General features: G+C 42.6%; 1 protein-coding gene across 1 annotated transcript in view; it reads left to right on the forward strand.

Moving 5' to 3' along the window:
- Nucleotides 1-21,289, forward strand: part of HBP1 (HMG-box transcription factor 1) — a 172,918-nt gene that overhangs the window by 144,521 nt on the left and 7,108 nt on the right. The window contains exons 7-8 of the mRNA XM_053719176.1: nucleotides 16,607-16,697; nucleotides 20,843-21,012. Coding sequence (XP_053575151.1) covers nucleotides 16,607-16,697; nucleotides 20,843-21,012 — 261 coding nt within the window. The remainder of the gene's footprint in view (nucleotides 1-16,606; nucleotides 16,698-20,842; nucleotides 21,013-21,289) is intronic.

Raw genomic sequence — 21,289 nt, forward strand, 5'->3', positions numbered from 1 at the left:
TTGTTCCATCCTTGTGTCCAAATCCTTCTTCAAAGAAGGAACGTCTTCTACACAATCTGGATGTAGTTCGTGCCCTCAAGTTCTACTTGCAGGCAACTAAAAATTTTCGCCAAACTTCTTCCCTGTTTGTCGTTTATTCTGGACAGAGGAGAGGTCAAAAAGCTTCTGCTACCTCTCTCTCTTTCTGGCTTCGTAGCATAATACGTTTAGCCTATGAGACTGCTGGACAGCAGCCTCCTGAAAGAATTACAGCTCACTCCACTAGAGCTGTGGCTTCCACTTGGGCCTTTAAGAATGAGGCCTCTGTTGAACAGATTTGCAAGGCTGCAACTTGGTCTTCGCTTCATACTTTTTCCAAATTTTACAAATTTGACACTTTTGCTTCTTCGGAGGCTATTTTTGGGAGAAAGGTTCTTCAGGCAGTGGTTCCTTCTGTATAATGAGCCTGCCTATCCCTCCCGTCATCCGTGTACTTTTGCTTTGGTATTGGTATCCCAGAAGTAATGATGACCCGTGGACTGATCGCACATAACAGAAGAAAACATAATTTATGCTTACCTGATAAATTCCTTTCTTCTGTTGTGCGATCAGTCCACGGCCCGCCCTGTTTTTTAAGGCAGGTAAATATCTTTTAAATTATACTCCAGTCACCACTTCACCCTTGGTTACTCCTTTCTCGTTGATTCTTGGTCGAATGACTGGGACTGACGTAGAGGGGAGGAGCTATATCAGCTCTGCTGGGTGAATCCTCTTGCATTTCCTGTTGGGGAGGAGTTATATCCCAGAAGTAATGATGACCCGTGGACTGATCGCACAACAGAAGAAAGGAATTTATCAGGTAAGCATAAATTATGTTTTTTCAGCATCTCAGATGTGTCATTAGCTTGGTTTGTGAAGTTACAGTTCACCAAATATATTTTGTTTATTTTCTAAGTGAACTTTTGCAGTGAACAAACTTTAACTAAACAAACAGTACTTCTGCAAATATGTGGCATGTGCAAGAAGTTCTTTTCGTACTTGGTAACACCCCCTTTGGCAGAAATCATTGTCTCCATTTTTTTGTAGCCAGTTAACAGTCTTTTTATTTTTGCTTTAGGAATATTTCTTAATTTTCCTAACAGAAAACTTCTAATTTAGAAATAGTATGTTTTTTGTATACACTGCATGTTTAAGATCAACTCATAAATAGTTAATAATGTTCAAAACTGGGGACTTTAAAGGTAGGTTGTGGAGCATTTTCTAGTTGTTGTATCCAACCTCTTATGAGATTGCAGGTAAGGTTTCCTTCTGGTGACACTTCCACTCAAATCATGTTTGTGTAAGTACCGCTGCACAGTAGACCGGTGCACCAATACTCCAGTACCATCTAAACCTTCCTGCAGGTCCTTTGCAGTAATTTGGGGGTTCTATTTTGCTTTACTGACCAGGCTATAGGAAATTTTGTTGGAGATTTTTCCTCCACATTTTGTCTTGACATCACCAATTCCTCTTAACTTCCATTTCTTAATTACTTTTTTTTTACAATGGGATCTAAAAGCAGGAAGTGTTTAGATATTTTTGTTACCTCCCCCTTCTCTAAGGGTCAATAAGCTTTATAAAGCACAGCACCGTCAGAGATTCAAAGAGTAGAGAAAATTTATTAAACTTTGGGACTGCCATCACAAGACTTGGATCAAGGCCAAACAAGCTCATTTAGACAATTAAGATTCTGAAACATTTGCACGTCTCAGTTACTGTTTTTTCCCTCAATCAGTTAAATTCAGCAAAAAGGAACTTTGTATTAAAATTTGCATAAACAAGTTGTTTGTTTACTTTAGAGGCTTTTTTTTTCCTTTTTAGTCAGGAGTGCGTAAACTTCTGCATATAACTGTATATATGGTTAAATTATCCCTACTTGTTCTTATGAGGTTGGTTGCAAAGGAACCTCTCCAGTATGGAGTGCTTTTGGATAGCAATTGTAGGTTTGTCTCTCTTGGTAGATCCAACATTAAACATCAGTGCCCTGGTTGTCCTTTTGAACTTTTTTGATCGAAAAAGTGGAATCCAAAACCAGAGCAATACATGTTTTGTCAAGTCATCTCAATCTCTCTTTGGACCTGCAAAATGCCTAAATGCATTTTCTGATTATTTTCAAGAACCTGAGGTTTATTATTTGAAATGTTGTTTTTTGAGAGCAGAATTCTGAGCACATATTTTTAATTATCTGCACATTGGTTCATTTGGCATTGGAATAGAAATGGTGGAATTTCATTAGTGTCTCAGTATCCTAAATCTGAGTGAATTCCAGGTCAGATGTACTCCAGTGGGAATTACATGTGAAAGCTGGAATTCTTATTGAACAGAAGACACTCCTGTCATAATATATCAAATAAGACAAGCAACCCTCAAGAGTTTATTATACAGTTTTGTTTTTCAGTTGTAAAAGACATATTTGTTGTTAAAGTCAGCATGAATTTACTGTCTGACGACATCATAAAACATCAGGTTATATTTATATACTAATGCCAGTCTCAAACAAGGCCATCTTCTAGAAAAACCTCTATAATTTATATTATGAGAGCTTGTCTAAAATTTGCTTCTAATGAAGAAATGGTCTTTACTTGCAGCAGTTGTGGCATTGAAAAAGTTTCAGCAACACTTACTGGTAATAATAGTCCCACAGTGGTTTGGCTCAAAATGTTTACCTGGTCAAATATATCTCTAATAAACGGTTAACATTTTATTTCTTGGATAAGTGGAATACAAAAAACAGATTTTTTTCAGCAAAATAGAGATCTTGTGAGATTAGATATGTAAATGAGTGTCCTCCACACTAAACACAGGTGAAAAAAACCTTGACAAATGCATTTTCTTAATTTTTCTTGATTCCTAAATTACTAGGAAATATTTAAAAAATATATAAAGCTAGAGGTGTTTGGCATAAACTGCAGTTATTTAATTGAAGTTCTAGAGATGTAGTGAACCATTTTGACAAAATCAGGACCATCTGGTGCAATGATATTATACTGCTGTGGATCAGGAAAAAAGTTTTAATTTCTTATGTGGTCATCAACTGGTACAAAATGGCTCCTGCATTAAAGTTGTGACCTGATAACTTATGAAACAGGAACGTTGATGAGTGAGACGTGGAGGGCTTTTAAATCTTGTGGAGTGCGTATGTTACAGATGCAAACATAATCGCATTTTTTTGAGAACATGGGTCAAAAGGTAACCTATACCTGGCATATGCTTGTCAAGAGATGTAACCCAAGACACAGCCTGTTTTCTATATCTATATACTAATGCCTAAGTCACCTCAATAAATGTAGTGCTATCCAAACATAGGACAAAATAAAACAAATATTGTTCCTGTGGTGAAAAAAATAACTTGTTTTTTTATACTTGTGGGGTCACTGTCAACTAAAAGAGCTGTGGTAAAAATGTTTGAGCTTCTATACAACGAACCAGTTGGCAGAAACACGGGATTCCTGTTTGCTGGAATATAAAATAAACATACTTATCCTCATTTCTCTTGTAAGGTGTATCCAGTCCACGGATCATACATTACTTGTGGGATATTCTTCCCAACAGGAAGCTGCAAGAGGATCACCCACAGCAGAGCTGTCTATATAGCTCCTCCCCTAACTGCCACTACCAGTCATTCTCTTGCAGCTCTCGACAACATAGGAAGTAGCTAGAGAGATGTGGTGAATTTATGTAGTTTATCTTCAATCAAAAGTTTATTATTTTCAAATGGTACCGGAGTTGTACTGTTTTAGTCTCAGGCAGAAAGTTGAAGAAGAGTCTGCCTGTGGTTTTTGATGATCTTAGCAGGTTGTAACTAATATCCATTGTTGTGCTCACACATATCTGAAGAGATGAGGTAACTTCAGCTGGCGGAATGGCGTGCAGGGTCTCCTGCTATAAGGTATGTGCAGTTTAAATTTTTCTAGAGAAATGAATATGCTAGAAAATGCTGTTAATATCGGATTTATTTAAGGTAAGCCTGATTACAGTGATTTAATAACGACTAGTATCATGCTTGCTGTAAAAGGTAATATTCTTATTACTTTCTCACATTACTGAAAATAAGCTAACGTTTGCTGGAAGTGTTTAAACGTTTTTTTCTACATATTGGTGATAAAACTTTATTGGGGCCCAGTTTTTTCCACATGGCTGGCTAGATTTTGCCTAGGGATAGTTTTTTATGGCCCTCTCACTGTGAGTACAGGTTGGGAGGGGCCTAATTTCAGGCCTAAATCGTGCAGTAGTTTTTGCAGCTTGAGACTTCCAGCTTCCCTGAAGGAGTCCCCTGAACACTTAGGACCTCTACAAAGGGTTTTTGTGCCTTCAAAAGTCGTTGTATGGACAGGTAGGGCCACAACAGAGCTGTGGCAGTTTGTTGTGACTGTTAAAAAAACGTTTCTATCGTTTTTTTGATCCGGTTTTGAAACTAAGGGGTTAATCATCCATTTGCAAGTCGGTGCAATGCTCTGTTAGTCTATTATACACACTGTAAAAATTTTGTAAGATTTACTGCTTTTTATCACTGTTTTTCAATTTCTGACAAAAATTGTTTCTCTTAAAGGCACAGTACCGTTTTTATTTTTTGCTTGTTTACATTTATCAAAGTGTTTTCCACGCTTGCTGGTCTCATTGCTAGTCTGTTTAAACATGTCTGACATAGAGGAAACTCCTTGTTCATTATGTTTAGAAGCCATTGTGGAACCCCCTCTTAGAATGTGTACCAAATGTACTGATTTTACTTTGTTATAAAGATCCATATTCTGTCTTTAAAAGATTTATCACCAGAGGAAATTGACAAGGGGGAAGTTATGCCCCACGTGTCAGAACTTTTGACTCCCGCTCAAGGGACTCCCGCTCAAGTGGCGCCAAGTACATCTAGCGCGCCCATGGCGTTTACTTTACAAGACATGGCGGCAGTTATGGATCATACCCTTACAGCGGTATTGTCCAAACTACCAGGGTTACAAGGAAAGCGAGACAGCTCTGGGACTAGAAAAAATACAGAGCTCTCTGACGCTTTAGTAGCTAGGTCTGATATCCCCTCACAATATGCAGAAGCTGAGGCAGGAGAGCTTCTTTCTGTGGGTGATTTTTCTGACTCAGGGAAGATGCTTCAACCTGATTCTGATATGTCTACATTTAAACTTAAGCTTGAACACCTCCGCGTGTTGCTCAGGGAAGTTTTAGCTACTCTGGATGACTGTGACACCATTATAGTGCCAGAGAAATTGTGTAGATTGGATAAATACTATGCAGTGCCTGTTTACACTGATGTTTTTCCAATACCTAAAAGGTTTTCAGAAATTATTACTAAGGAATGGGATAGACCAGGTGTACCGTTCTCTCCCCCTCCTATTTTTAAGAAAATGTTTCCAATAGATGCCGCTACACGGGACTTATGGCAAACGGTCCCTAAGGTGGAGGGAGCAGTTTCTACCCTAGCTAAGCGTACAACTATTCCCTTCGAGGACAGTTGTGCTTTCCTAGATCCAATGGATAAAAGTTAGAGGGTTACCTTAAGAAAATGTTTATTCAACAAGGTTTTATTCTCCAGCCTCTTGCATGCATTGCCCCGGTCACTGCTGCTGCAGCCTTCTGGTTTGAGTCTCTGGAAGAGGCCTTACAGGTAGAAACTCCATTGGATGATATAGTTGACAAGCTTAAAGCGCTCAAGCTAGCCAATTCATTTGTTTCTGACGCCGTTGTTTATTTAACCAAACTAACGGCTAAGAACTCAGGTTTTGCTATACAGGCGCGTAGGGCGCTATGGCTTAAATCCTGGTCAGCTGACGTTACTTCAAAGTCTAAGCTTCTCAACATTCCCTTCAAGGGGCAGACCCTATTCGGGCCTGGACTGAAGGAGATCATTTCTGATATTACTGGAGGAAAAGGTCATGCCCTTCCTCAGGATAAGTCTAATAAATTAAGGACCAAACAAACTAATTTCCGTGCCTTTCGAAACTTTAAGACGAGCGCGGCATCAACTCTAATCAAACCTCTAATGCAAAACAAGAGGGAAATTTTGCCCAGTCTAAGCCGGTCTGGAGCCAGGCCTGGAACAAAGGTAAGCAGGCCAAGAAGCCTGCTGCTGCCTCTAAGACAGCATGAAAGATCAGCCCCCGATCTGGTAACGGATCTAGTAGGGGGCAGACTTTCTCTGTTCGCCCAGGCTTGGGCAAGAGATGTCCAGGATCCCTGGGCGTTGCAAATTGTGTCCCAGGGATATCTTCTGGACTTCAAAGCTTCTTCCCCAAAAGGAAGATTTCACCTCTCACAATTATCTGCAGACCAGATAAAGAGAAAGGCATTCTTACATTGTGTTCAAGACCTCCTTGTTATGGGAGTGATCCACCCAGTTCCAAAGGAGGAACAGGGGCAAGGCTTCTATTCAAATCTCTTTGTGGTTCCCAAGAAAGAGGGAACCTTCAGACCAATCTTAGATCTCAAGATCCTAAACAAATTTCTCAGGGTCCCATCTTTCAAGATGGAGACTATTTGAACCATCCTACCTATGATCCAGGAGGGGTCAATACATGACTACCGTGGACTTAAAGGATGCTTATCTTCACATTCCGATACACAAAGATCATCATCAGTTTCTCAGGTTCGCCTTCCTAGACAGGCATTACCAGTTTGTGGCTCTTCCCTTTGGGTTAGCTACGGCACCAAGAATCTTTATGAAGGTTCTGGGGTCACTTCTGGCGGTCCTAAGGCCGCGGGGCATAGCAGTAGCCCCTTACTTAGAGGACATTCTGATACAGGCGTCGAATTTCCAAATTGCCAAGTCCCATACGGACATTGTTCTGGCATTCCTGAGGTCTCATGGGTGGAAAGTGAACGAAAAGAAGAGTTCTCTATCCCCTCTCACAAGAGTTTCCTTCCTGGGAGCTCTGATAGATTTTGTAGAAATGAGGATTTACCTGACAGAGGACAGGTTGTCAAAACTTCTAAATTCCTGCCGTGTTCTTTATTAAACTCGCCCTTCGCCCTTTGGTGGCTCAGTGTATGGAAGTAATCGGCTTAATGGTAGCGGCAATGGACATAGTTCCGTTTGCCCACCTACATCTCAGACCGCTGCAACTCTGCATGCTCAGTCAGTGGAATAGGGATTACACAGATTTGTCCCCTCTACTAAATCTGGATCAAGAGACCAGGGATTCTCTTCTCTGGTGGTTATCTTGGGTCCATCTGTCCAAAGGTATGACCTTCCGCAGGCCAGATTGGACAACAGATGCCAGCCTTCTGGGCTGGGGTGCAGTCTGGAACTCTCTGAAGGCTCAGGGGTTGTGGACTCAGGAGGAGGCACTCCTTCCAATAAACATTCTGGAACTAAGAGCGATATTCAATGCTCTTCAGGCTTGGCCTCAGCTAGCGGCAGTGAGGTTCATTAGATTTCAGTCGGACAACATCACGACTGTAGCTTAAATCAACCATCAAGGGGGAACAAGGAGTTCCCTAGCGATGTTGCAGGTTTCAAAGATAATTCAATGGGCAGAGATTCACTCTTGCTATCTATCAGCTATCCATATCCCAGGAGTAGAGAACTGGGAGGCAGATTTTCTAAGTCATCAGACTTTTCATCCGGGGGAGTGGTAGCTCCATCCGGAGGTGTTTGCACAGTTGATTCAACGTTGGGGCAAACCAGAACTGGATCTCATGGCGTCTCGCCAGAACGCCAAGCTTCCTTGTTACGGATCCAGGTCCAGGGATCCCAAGGCAGCGCTGATAGATGCTCTAGCAGCGCCTTGGTCCTTCAACCTGGCTTATGTGTTTCCACCGTTTCCTCTGCTCCCTCGTCTGATTGCCAAGATCAACCATCCAAATCTAATTTCTCTGCGGCTGACTGCTTGGAGATTGAACGCTTGATTTTATCAAAGCGTGGTTTCTCCGAGTCGGTCATTGATACCTTAATACAGGCGCGAAAGCCTGTCACCAGGAAAATCTATCATAAGATATGGTGTAAATATCTTCATTGGTGTGAATCCAAGGGTTAATCATGGAGTAAGGTCAGGATTCATAGGATATTATCTTTTCTCCAAGAAGGATTGGAGAAGGGTTTGTCAGCTAGTTCCTTAAAAGGACAGATTTCTGCTCTGTCTATTTTTTTGCACAAATGTCTGGCTGAGGTTCCAGACGTGCAGGCGTTTTGTCAGGCTTTAGTCAGAATCAAGCCTGTGTTAAAACCTGTTGCTCCGCCTTGGAGTTTAAATTTAGTTCTTAAGGTTCTTCAAGGGTACCAAACCTGTTTTTTTACCTAGGGTGGTATCTAATAAAAATATCAATCAGGAGATTGTTGTACCGTCACTGTGTCCTAATCCTTCTTCAAAGAAGGAACGTCTTTTACACAATCTTAACGTGGTTCGTGCTTTAAAGTTTTATTTACAAGCTACTAAAGATTTTCGTCAAACATCTGCATTGTTTGTTGTCTATTCTGGACAGAGGAGAGGCCAAAAGGCTTCGGCAACCTCTTTCATTTTGGCTAAGGAGTATAATACGCTTAGCTTATGAGACTGCTGGCCAGCAGCCTCCTGAAAGGATTACAGCTCATTCTACTAGAGCGGTAGCTTCCACATGGGCTTTTAAAAATGAGGCTTCTGTTGAACAGATTTGTAAGGCAGCGACTTCGCTTCATACTTTTTCAAAGTTCTATAAATTTGATACTTTTGCTTCTTCGGAGTCTATTTTTGGGAGAAAGGTCTTGCAGGCAGTGGTGCCTTCCGATTTAAGCGCCTGCCTTGTCCCTCCCTTCATCCGTGTCCTATAGCTTTGGTATTGGTATCCCACAAGTAATGGATGATCCGTGGACTGGATACACCTTACAAGAGAAAACATAATTTATGCTTACCTGATAAATTTATTTCTCTTGTGGTGTATCCAGTCCACGGCCCGCCCTGTCATTTTAAGGCAGGTGTTTTTTATTTTTCAACTACAGTCACCACTGCACCCTATAGTTTCTCCTTTCTCTTGCTCGTCTTCAGTCGAATGACTGGTAGTGGCAGTTAGGGGAGGAGCTATATAGACAGCTCTGCTGTGGGTGATCCTCTTGCAGCTTCCTGTTGGGAAGGAGAATATCCCACAAGTAATGGATGATCCGTGGACTGGATACACCACAAGAGAAATAAATTTATCAGGTAAGCATAAATTATGTTTTTGTGAAAAAAATATTAACATGTTTTAAACGAGCAGTAAAACGTTCATGAGTCAGAATGTGCAATTTCTCCAACATTGGTGTGTCCGGTCCACGGCGTCATCCATTACTTGTGGGAATATTCTCTTCCCCAACAGGAAATGGCAAAGAGCACAGCAAAAGCTGTCCATATAGCCCCTCCTTGGCTCAGCCCCCCCAGTCATTCTCTTTGCCGCTCTGAACAAGTAGCATCTCCGCGGAGATGGTGAAGAGTATGTGGTGTTTAGTTGTAGTTTTTTATTCTTCTATCAAAGTTTGTTATTTTGAAATGGTACTGGTATGTACTATTTACTCTGAAACAGAAAGAGATGAAGAGTTCTGTTTAAAAGAGGAGTATGATTTTAGCAGCAGTAACTAAAATCAATTGCTGTTCCCACGCAGGACTGTTGAGCCTAGAGAACTTCAGTTGGGGGGAACAGTTTGCAGACTTTTCTGCTCAAGGTATGACTAGCCATTTTTCTAACAAGACACTGTAATGCTGGAAGGCTGTCATTTTCCCTCAGGGGGATCGGTAAGCCATTTTCTTAGACTCAGACAGAATAAAGGGCTTATTATGGGCTAATAACTGGTGGACACTTTTAAGGGCTAAGTCGATTGTTTATTTAAGTGATTATTAAGGTTTTGAAGTGGATTTCAAACTTTTTAATATTTGGGGAACGTTTTTATCGCCAGGCACTAGTTAAGACACCTTCCCAGTCAGGAAAGGCCTTTCTCTGTAGTAGGCAGAGCCTCATTTTCGCGCCATTATTGCACAGTTTCTTTTGAGTGCAGTGCATGCAGCTGCATGTGAGAGGGTCTGGTATCCACAGAAAACGTTTCTAGAAGGCTGGAATTGGTATAGTATACCCCCCTGGGATAAGTGAAGTCGCAGCAAAGGCTGTGGCTGGGACTGTAGTGGGGTTAAATTGCAAACGGCTCCGGTTTCCGCATTTTAAGGGTTAACAGCTTCAAAATTGGGGTGCAATACTTTGAATGCATTAAGACACTGTGGTGAAAATTTGGTTTGGATAATTCCTTCATAGTTTTTCACATATTCAGTAATAAAGTGTGCCCTGTTTAACATTAAAAGAGACAGTAACGGTTTTGTTTAAAAACGGTTTTTGTGCTTTATTAACCAGTTTAAGCCTGTTTAACATGTCTGTACCTTCAGATAAGTCATGTTCTGTATGTATGGAGGCCAAGGTGGTTACTCCTTCAAATGTATGTGATAATTGTGCCATGGCGTCCAAACAAAGTAAGGACAGTACTGTCACATTTAGTAAGGTTGCCCAGGATGATTCCTCAGATGAAGGAAGTAGGGATAGTTCTGCATCCTCTATTTCTGTGTCTATACCAGTTATGCCCGCGCAGGCGACCCCTAGTACTTCTAGCGCGCCAATGCTTGTTACTATGCAACAATTGACGGCAGTAATGGATAACTCCATAGCTAATATTTTATCCAAAATGCCAGCATTTCAGAAAAAGCGCGATTGCTCAGTTTTAAACACTGTAGAGCAGGAGGGCACTGATGATAATTTATCTGTCATACCCTCACACCAGTCTGAAGTGGCAGTGAGGGAGGGTTTGTCAGATGGAGAAATTTCTGATACAGGAAGAATTTCTCAGCAGGCAGAACCTGATGTTGTGACATTTAAATTTAAATTAGAGCATCTCCGCGCATTACTTAAGGAGGTGCTATCTACTCTGGATGATTGTGACAATCTGGTCATCCCAGAAAAATTGTGCAAGATGGACAAGTTCCTAGAGGTCCCGGTGCACCCTGATACCTTTCCGATACCTAAAAGGGTGGCGGACATTGTGAATAAGGAGTGGGAGAAGCCAGGCATACCTTTTGTCCCTCCTCCTATATTTAAGAAATTGTTCCCCATGGTTGACCCCAGGAAGGACACATGGCAAACAGTCCCTAAGGTCGAGGGGGCGGTTTCTACACCAGCCAAACGCACGACCATTCCCATTGAGGACAATTGTGCTTTCAAGGATCCTATGGATAAAAAATTGGAGGGCTTGCTTAAAAAGATTTTTGTACAGCAAGGATACCTCCTTCAACCTATTTCGTGCATTATTCCTGTCACTACAGCGGCGTGGTTCTGGTTCGAGGAACTGGAAAAGTCGCTCAGTAGGGAGACTCCATATGAGGAGGTCATGGACAGAATTCAAGCACTTAAGTTAGCTAATTCCTTTATTTTAGACGCCGCTTTGCAGTTAGCGAAATTAGCGGAGAAAAATTCAGGGTTTGAAATTGTGGCGCGTAGAGCGCTCTGGCTAAAGTCTTGGTCTGCGGATGTATCTTCCAAGATAAAATTGCTTAATATTCCTTTCAAAGGTAAGACCCTTTTTGGGCCAGAATTGAAGGAAATTATTTCAGATATCACTGGGGGAAAGGGCCATGCCCTCCCACAAGATAGGCCTTTCAAGGCTAAGAATAAGTCCAATTTTCGTTCCTTTCACAACTTCAGGAACGGACCGGCTTCTAACTCTGCAGCCTCTAGACAAGAGGGTAACGCTTCCCAGACTAAACCAGCTTGGAAACCAATGCAAGGCTGGAACAAGGGTAAACAAGCCAAGAAGCCTGCTGCTGCTACCAAAACAGCATGAAGGGGTAGCCCCCGATCCGGGACCGGATCTAGTAGGGGGCAGACTCTCTCTCTTTGCTCAGGCTTGGGCAAGAGATGTTCAGGATCCCTGGGCACTAGAAATAGTCCCTCAGGGTTATCTTCTAGAATTCAAGGAACTACCCCCAAGGGGAAGGTTCCACATTTCTCACTTATCTTCAAACCAAATAAAGAGACAGGCATTCTTACATTGTGTAGAAGACCTGTTAAAGATGGGAGTGATACACCCAGTTCCAACTGTGGAACAAGGTCAGGGGTTTTATTCAAATCTGTTTGTAGTTCCCAAAAAAGAGGGAACCTTCAGACCAATTCTGGATTTAAAAATTCTAAACAAATTTCTCAGAGTTCCATCGTTCAAAATGGAAACCATTCGAACAATTTTACCTGCAATCCAGGAGGGTCAATATATGACTACCGTGGATTTAAAGGATGCGTATCTACATATTCCTATCCACAAAGATCATCATCAGTTCCTAAGGTTCGCCTTTCTGGACAAACATTATCAGTTCGTGGCTCTTCCATTCGGACTAGCCACTGCTCCCAGAATTTTCACAAAAGTGCTCGGGTCCCTTCTAGCGGTTCTAAGACCAAGGGGCATTGCAGTGGCACCTTACCTGGACAACATTCTAATTCAAGCGTCATCTCTTTCCAAGGCAAAGGCTCATACAGACATCGTTCTAGCCTTTCTCAGATCTCACGGGTGGAAGGTGAACGTAGAAAAGAGTTCCCTGTATCCGTCGACAAGAGTTCCCTTTTTGGGAACAATAATAGATTCTTTAGAAATGAAGATCTTCTTGACAGAAGTCAGAAAGTCAAAGCTTCTAAACGCTCGTCAAGTTCTTCTCTCTATTCTACAGCCTTCCATAGCTCAGTGCATGGAAGTAGTAGGGTTGATGGTGGCAGCAATGGATATAGTTCCTTTTGCTCGAATTCATCTAAGACCATTACAACTGTGCATGCTCAAGCAGTGGAATGAGGATTATACAGACTTGTCCCCAAAGATTCAAGTAGACCAGATAACCAGAGACTCACTCCGTTGGTGGTTGTCCCAGGATCATCTCAGGGAATGAGTTTCCGCAGACCAAAGTGGGTCATTGTCACGACCGACGCCAGTCTATTAGGATGGGGCACGGTCTGGGACTCCCTGAAAGCTCAGGGTCTATGGTCTCGGGAAGAGTCTCTTCTTCCGATAAACATCCTGGAACTGAGAGCGATATTCAATGCTCTCCAGGCTTGGCCTCAACTAGCGAAGGCCGGATTCATAAGATTCCAGTCGGACAACATGACGACTGTAGCTTACATCAATCATCAGGGGGGAACAAGGAGTTCCTTGGCGATGAGAGAGGTATCCAAAATCATCAAATGGGCGGAGGATCACTCCTGCCACCTATCTGCAATCCACATCCCAGGAGTAGACAACTGGGAGGCGGATTACCTGAGTCGTCAGACTTTCCATCCGGGGGAGTGGGAACTCCACCCGGAGGTGTTTGCCCAGTTGACTCAATTATGGGGCATTCCAGACATGGATCTGATGGCGTCCCGTCAGAACTTCAAGGTTCCTTGCTACGGGTCCAGACCCAGGGATCCCAAGGCAACTCTAGTGGATGCATTAGTGGCTCCTTGGTCGTTCAACCTAGCTTATGCTTTTCCACCGTTCCCTCTCCTCCCCAGGCTTGTAGCCAGGATCAAACAGGAGAAGGCCTCAGTGATTCTGATAGCTCCTGCGTGGCCGCGCAGGACTTGGTATGCAGACCTGGTGAATATGTCATCGGCTCCACCATGGAAGCTACCTTTGAGACAGGATCTTCTAATACAAGGTCCATTCGAACATCCAAATCTAGTTTCTCTACAGCTGACGGCTTGGAAATTGAACGTTTGATTTTATCCAAGCGTGGGTTTTCAGATTCTGTGATAGATACTCTGGTCCAAGCCAGAAAACCTGTGACTAGAAAGATTTACCATAAAATATGGAAAAGATATATCTGTTGGTGTGAATCCAGGGGATTCTCCTGGAGTAAGATTAAAATTCCTAAGATCCTCTCCTTTCTTCAAGAAGGTTTGGATAAGGGATTGTCAGTGAGTTCTCTAAAAGGACAGATTTCTGCTTTATCTGTCTTGTTACACAAACGACTGGCAGCTGTGCCAGATATACAAGCTTTTGTACAGGCTTTGGTCAGAATCAAGCCTGTTTACAGACCTTTGACTCCTCCTTGGAGTCTAAATTTAGTTCTTTCAGTTCTTCAAGGGGTTCCGTTTGAACCTCTACATTCCATAGATATCAAGTTACTATCTTGGAAAGTTCTGTTTTTGGTTGCTATTTCTTCTGCAAGAAGAGTTTCTGAATTATCTGCTTTGCAGTGTAATCCACCCTATCTGGTATTCCATGCAGATAAGGTCGTTTTGCGTACTAAGCCTGGTTTTCTTCCGAAAGTTGTTTCCAACAGGAATATTAACCAGGAAATAGTTGTTCCTTCTCTGTGTCCGAATCCAGTTTCAAAGAAGGAACGTTTATTACACAATTTAGATGTAGTTCGTGCTTTAAAGTTCTATTTAGAAGCAACTAAGGATTTTAGACAAACCTCATCTTTGTTTGTCGTTTACTCTGGTAAGAGGAGAGGACAAAAAGCTACGGCTACCTCTCTGTCTTTCTGGCTGAAAAGCATTATCCGATTGGCTTATGAGACTGCCGGATGGCAGCCTCCTGAACGAATCACAGCTCACTCCACTAGAGCTGTGGCTTCCACATGGGCCTTCAAGAACGAGGCTTCTGTTTTTCAGATATGTAAGGCAGCGACTTGGTCTTCTCTGCACACTTTTGCCAAATTTTACAAATTTGATACTTTTGCTTCTTCGGAGGCTGTTTTTGGGAGAAAGGTCTTGCAAACCTTGGTGCCTTCCGTTTAGGTAACCTGATTTGCTCCCTTCATCCGTGTCCTAAAGCTTTGGTATTGGTTCCCACAAGTAATGGATGACGCCGTGGACCGGACACACCAATGTTGGAGAAAACAGAATTTATTCTTACCAGATAAATTACTTTCTCCAACGGTGTGTCCGGTCCACGGCCCGCCCTGGTTTTTTAATCAGGTTTGAAAATGTTCTTTCTCTATACACTACAGTCACCACGGCACCCTATAGTTTCTCCTTTTTTTCTCCTAACAGTCAGTCGAATGACTGGGGGGGGCGGAGCCAAGGAGGGGCTATATGGACAGCTTTTGCTGTGCTCTTTGCCATTTCCTGTTTGGGAAGAGAATATTCCCACAAGTAATGGATGACGCCGTGGACCGGACACACCGTTGGAGAAAGTAATTTATCAGGTAAGCATAAATTCTGTTTTCAAAACACTCTCCAATTATTTTCTTTGTGCTCTTGGTATCCCTTGTTGAAGAGTATACCTTGGTATGCTCAGGAGCAGAAATGCACAGTTTGGGAGCTAGCTGGTGATTGGTGGCTACACACCAATTCCTTTTACCTTTGGCTCTCCAGATGTGTTCATCTAGCTCCAAATAATGTATTGCTGTTCTGAGCCTACGTTTCAACAAAAGATACCAAGTTAAGCAAATGTGATAATAGAAGTAAATTGGAAAGTTGTTTAAAATTGCATGCTCTTTCCAAATTCTGAAAGTTTAACTTTGAGTTTACTATCCCTTTTGAATAGTGGTCTTTCATATGCACTATATACATTGGCATGTGTTTTTATATTCATGATTCTGTATTGTAATAATCCCAGGTTTATTTTCTTTCATAAGGGGGAGAGAGTCCACAACCCATTATGCATGGGATTTAACTGCTGTTCAATAGGAGGAGGAACATTTTCCAAAACTCTCAAGAGTACTTCATCCCTCCCACCGCACTGATATACCAGTCTAAACTTTGCCTCTCAGGATAGATGTTGATAGGTGTTCTAAGACTGAGTTGAAGCCCAATTTTCCTCCTAAGAGAGCTGCTGCCGAGAGACAGAGGGGAGACTGGAGTATGGAGCAGTGACACAATTACTCCTGGTAATGGAGTTAGCCACAATCCTGCTACAGGTGTTGCAGGGACAGGTCCCTAGTCTCCTCCTGTTAGGTTGTTGATTTACTCCTCAATTATATCCTCTGCTGTAATGTGCTCAGCACTGGATTGGCTGTCTGCTGAAAGCAGTTTGTTCTACAGCTGGTAAGCTCAGTTAAGTGGGTGCCTTTCAGGTAAGGCTGTAACAACATAAATAGCACTCACATAACTGATAGGTAATCAGCAGGTACATTGTTAATGTTACATCATAGCCAGGGGACTTGATGATAGCAGACATATTCACACTAGACTTTTGTATCTTGGAATCAAGGGTTAATATCTCCTGAGGGGGGTTATTGAACAGGGTTTTTTTGTATCATGTTTGTTATGTGATTCTGATAATGTGTAGTGATAATTGGGCTCATGGCTATTTCGGAACATAATGGCCTACTGCAAGTGACGCGGCCTTTACAGTCGGACGTGCTTTTTCATGGACTGCACGGTACACCTTGTGACCGGGCATGGTCACGTTTTGGGCTTTCCATTTCCGCATTCCTGACCGTGTGGCGAAGGAGAAATTCTGTTTAGCTGGTCTCTGGTTCATAGGAGGCGGTGAGTGCCCCAGCAGTTGGGGGTGTAAGGTGCTGTTTACATTTTTCTTATTGGTCCATTTTTTTATCAATATCCAAGTTGTGGAGGATTCTGATTTTTTGGATACGGATGTCTCTGATTCTGATTCTACTTCTTGCGAAGAATATGAATTGACCCGGGTGATACATGTCCATCAGTTATGTTCTGAATTCCGTTTTAGAGTGCTCTGCTCCTCGGGATCCGGGAGCCATCTGGGGATTCTGCTTCCCGAGAGGAGCGTTCCCTACAACCATCTCGTCCTACGCATGCAGGTAACCCAAACACGGCTTATCCTTCTCTGGAGGGTGGCCTGTTTCCTCCGGAGGTTACAACACGGTTCCGCATGGCCATATCCTTGGTGCTGGCGCATTTACATCTCCCAGGAGTGTGTTTAAGATATTGTCCGTGTTCCGTTAACCAGGGCTCGTCAGGCGTGGGATTGCCTGGTCCAGTTCAGCCATCTGGGGGAGGGACTGTCCCTGAGGCTTCAGGGGGTCAACCTTCGGGGCCAGGGTTTTCGTTTGCCCCGGCGGAGGTAAGTTATGCTTTTCACTATAGACTGGCGCGTCTTCGTGTTCTACTGAGGCACGTTTTGGCGTTACTGGAGGATCCCACTCTTAATGGGATGGTGAATCGTGAGTCTTCAGATGTGAATGGCATGCAGGGTTAGATATAAGGGGATGAAGTAATCTTTTTATAGTCTTGTTTCTTGAGTATCTTTCAAGTTCTGAATTTGGAAGACTTGATTTCCTGTTGGCCTGGTCCTGTAGGAGTGTCTGTTCTTACGGGTTGCCTTATCTTTTGTTTTAATCCGGTTAGGATGGATTTTATTTGGTTTAAAGCTCATATTTGTTATATTTCCTTTGGGAATTTTCTTCTCTGGAAACGATACTAGCGATTTTGTGATCACACTGTTTATGAAAGTTTGTTCACGAGGACGTTTTTTAGTCCTATGTTTGTCTGTTGTTATCTCTCCCCCTTAGGTGGTGCATGTGTGGCCTTGTCAATTGGGCCCTTGGTCTCATGCTGGTCCTGACTGAGTACAAATCCTTCTGTTTTAAGGCCTATTTCAGACACGTGGTGCCTGCTATGCCTGGCTGGTCCGGTTAGGGCGCAGAGTGGTTCCCACTATTATTTGTTTTGTTTTACAAGTTTTCAGCTCGCATTCTGAGAGGATTTGATGGGCCGTGGTTTGTAGGAGCATGGAGGCTCGTGTTCGATCCTCATTAGCCTTTCAATCTAGTGGCCAGGACTCCGTTGAGATCCGCTATGATATACTCTGTTGGTTCCGATTCGGGATCCAGAGTGTTTCCTTCCCATTGTGGGTGAGAAGTTGAATGTTTTTAGGTCCTTTGTACAGCCAGTTCCTGGCGGTCTTGCCTTTCAAGGTTCCTTGGGACTGTCCTTTTGAGGCTTATTCCCCCTGGAGGTCTCTTCCTTCGGGTCGAGGCTGTTTGGACTTCGGTTTTTCTTGGCAGAAGTAGAGGCCCGGGAGTTAGTACTTCCATATCAGGTTCGATGAACAGTTGTCTCCTTCTTCCTAGCTTTCGCTTAGGGGATGTTCCATCTGGATTCGGGATGCTCAGCATTCTTCTTCCTTGGGGTGGTCCTCCGGAAGGTTGATCTGAAGATTATGGAGACTAGTTGTTTGTCTACTCTCTCTTGTAATTCCCTTAGTTTTGTACTTTGTGAAGGTAGTCCTTGGGGCCTTCGGGCTCTAGAGTGACAATCTTTCCTTTTGGTCTGAGAATTTTAAGGCCCGTTTCTCTGGTCTTACTCGGATATCATCCCCTGTGATGCCTGAATCTAAAGACGGGGTATCTTGTGCTCCCTGGGGGGGGTCGTCTGTTTGCAGATGGCTCTGGGTTCCAGTTCTAGGGTCCTTATGTTGGATCTTTATGGACTTATGATCCTGTAGACTGGTTCAGGGCGACCCAGTTTCCAATGGGGGCTGATTTGTTATTAGAAGTGTGCTCCTAGCCGGCTTTCATGTCCTTGAGGGCATGCGTGCTGTTTCTTATATGGGCCCTCCCTTTTAGGGGGGGTTTCCTCTTTCTAGAGACGGCCAGCGCTAGTGGTCCGGTAGATGGCTTAGCCACCAGAGTCGAGACTGTCAAAGACAGTTGTGCCAGGTCTTTTTTAAGATATATTTTGCACTTTTCTATACCCCGCAGTCCTTGAGGATTTTTCTTGGAAGTGTATTATGTTTGAAAGAACAAAAGAATTGGGCCAGCTGTAGTAGCCTGATGTTTAGCTTAGCTGCCTAGCAAGTGGAAGGTTTGCAGTTTGAAACCAGCTGCAGCGATTTCAACCTTGAATGTGTGCTAGCACATCTGAGCTCTGTTAGGGTGGGTAATGTCCCATTTTCTTCCATTCCCTGGGGGGCTTGGAGTTGGGGTTGTTTTGTTACCCCTGTCTATCGGACATCCTTGTCGCTTGGGATAGCCGGGCGTTGGAGCAGGATTTGAGATCTGTTGCTCTGCTAATTTCGTCATTGAGGTTTGATGAGCCTTCCTTGAGGGGCTCTGCTTCCTTTCCATGTTTAAGATTTTGTGGAAAGGACTGGCGGCGTCCGCTAGTTAGCTGGGTGCCTATCAAGCTGTTGGTTAGGATTTGACCCTAACTTCATCTGTTTCCACTTGCTTGCATATATTCAAATTTCTAGATTCATCTTCAGATAATAGCAGCGTTCTGACTCTCGGGGTTGCCGTCAGGGGATTCCCTATCTGAGTTACTGCACAACATTTACGTTTTTTTTAATACTTGGATATTCTGAGCTGTCCTTAATGGTTTCTGGGGTTTTCGTCTTCGGTTACCTTCTAGGTTGTGGATGCACTTTGGTTAGGGAAGATTATCTTCTCTTTTTCAATCTTTGGGCTACGAGACCGGTTGGGTCTTGGTTGGCTTGGCCTCTGGGTCTTTTGCCCTGCATTCTTTGATGCTCTTTTGGGCCCTATTTAAGGTTTTTGTTGTGCCCTATTTAGGGTTCTCTGGAATCCTTTATTAGATGTCTTCTCTGTGTCTTTCTCCTTTTCGGCGCATATGGCTGTTTGATCCCTTTTCTCTAGTAAGGGGTTTGTTGTTTGGAGACCGACTGGCGGTTGATGGTGTCTCTTGGCTCAGTCGAGTCTAGTTCCTGCGGTCTCTAGCAAGGCTTATGGTCTATCTGTGTCCTTGGGCTTTTTCTATTTTCATTTTTTTTCTCTGCTTCGGACGAAGCTGGGGTCTCTGGTGTAAGGGGTTTATGCCTGGTGCCCTCAGAATGGGGCTGCCTTTTGTTCCCTCCCGTTTTAGTATTCAGTGTCCTTTATAGCTTGGGTATTGTTTTCCCAAATGTAATGAATGCAGCTGTGGACTCTTTCCGTTTATGAAGAAAAACATGAATTATGCTTACCTGATAATTTCCTTTTCTTCAGAAGGAAGAGTCCACAGCTCCCCGCTCGTAATTTTTCTGAGGGCGTAGGTTATTTTTATTCTTCTGGCACCTTTTTCACCCTATGCTTCGTCTACTGTTCCTTGTTCCTCATCAGAATGACTGGGGGATGGGGGAAGTGGGAGGGATATTTATAGCCTTTGGCTGGGGTGTCTTTGCCTCCTCCTGGTGGCCAAGTTCTGAATTCCCAAAAGTAACGAATGCAGCTGTGGACTCTTTCCGTCTGAAGAAAAGGAAATTATCAGGTAAGCATAATTTATGTTTTTAAACAACTTTCCAATTTATTTCTATTATCTAATTTGCCTTGCTCACTTTGTATCCTTTGGTCAAAAGCACCTATGCACTATTGGGAGGTAGCTGCTGATTGATGGCTACACATATATGCCTCTTGTCATTGGCTCCCCCAGTGTGTTCATCTAGTGCCTTTCAACACAGTATACCAAGAAAACAAAGCTAATTTGATAATAAAGGTAAATTTAAAAATTGTTTAAATTTCTATACTATTTCCCTTTAATGATCTACACTACATTTAATTTGTGGGGCTTGGTCTGCATTTCTTTAAGTCTTTAAACAAGCAGAGATAGAGGTTGTATTCTGTTTTCACTATTGTGATTTATTTTTTTTGTGTGTGTGTAATTGTTATAAATATTGTAAGACTTATTTGTATTAATGTAGACGGGAGACTCAAACCGGACAAAAACCTGATGTCAGTTGTGACCTTAAATATAGGAAAAGTAATTGACATGGCTATGAAATTATTTCCTGGGGGAAGCTATGGTTAATTATGGAAACTGGTAATGACTAGATCAAATGATTTATGTCGGATAATTGTGACTGTACTTGTTAAAGAGGGGACAAGGCTGGCTAGTATAGATTTTATTTGTGACGTGCACATTACCCATCAGTAAACTATATTAACATATGGTAGCTGGCTTGAAATGTAAAATCAGGTGACAAAGTGCAATTCCTATGCATGACTAACTTATACCATTTGTTTTGGCATATCTTGCAGAGCCATAAGTGTGATACTTGGTGAAATGTGGAAGAAAATGAAGAATGAAGAGAGGCGAATATACACGATAGAAGCAAAAGCTCTGGCTGAAGAACAAAAACGTTTAAATCCTGACTGTTGGAAAAGGAAAAGAACAAATTCAGTAGGTTTCCAAATGTATCAGTTTAAAGAAATAATTCTAAATATTAGTAATGCCAATTTTCTGATTTCATCTGTTTAATGCAGATTTTCATGTTTTAGTGGTGACCACTTGTTGCTGCTTGGTTTAGAGTAACATTAGATTATTGCTGTACTCATCTTGTAAAAGAGAAACTAGTGCAGAAAGATAAGCTGCAAATACTGGTGATATTATTATTTATTTTGACCTACTTAAAGGGATAGTCTACACCATAATTTGTATTGTTTAAAAAGATAGATAA

The sequence above is a fragment of the Bombina bombina genome, chromosome 6 (genome assembly GCF_027579735.1).
Source record: "Bombina bombina isolate aBomBom1 chromosome 6, aBomBom1.pri, whole genome shotgun sequence".
NCBI lineage: Eukaryota > Metazoa > Chordata > Amphibia > Anura > Bombinatoridae > Bombina > Bombina bombina.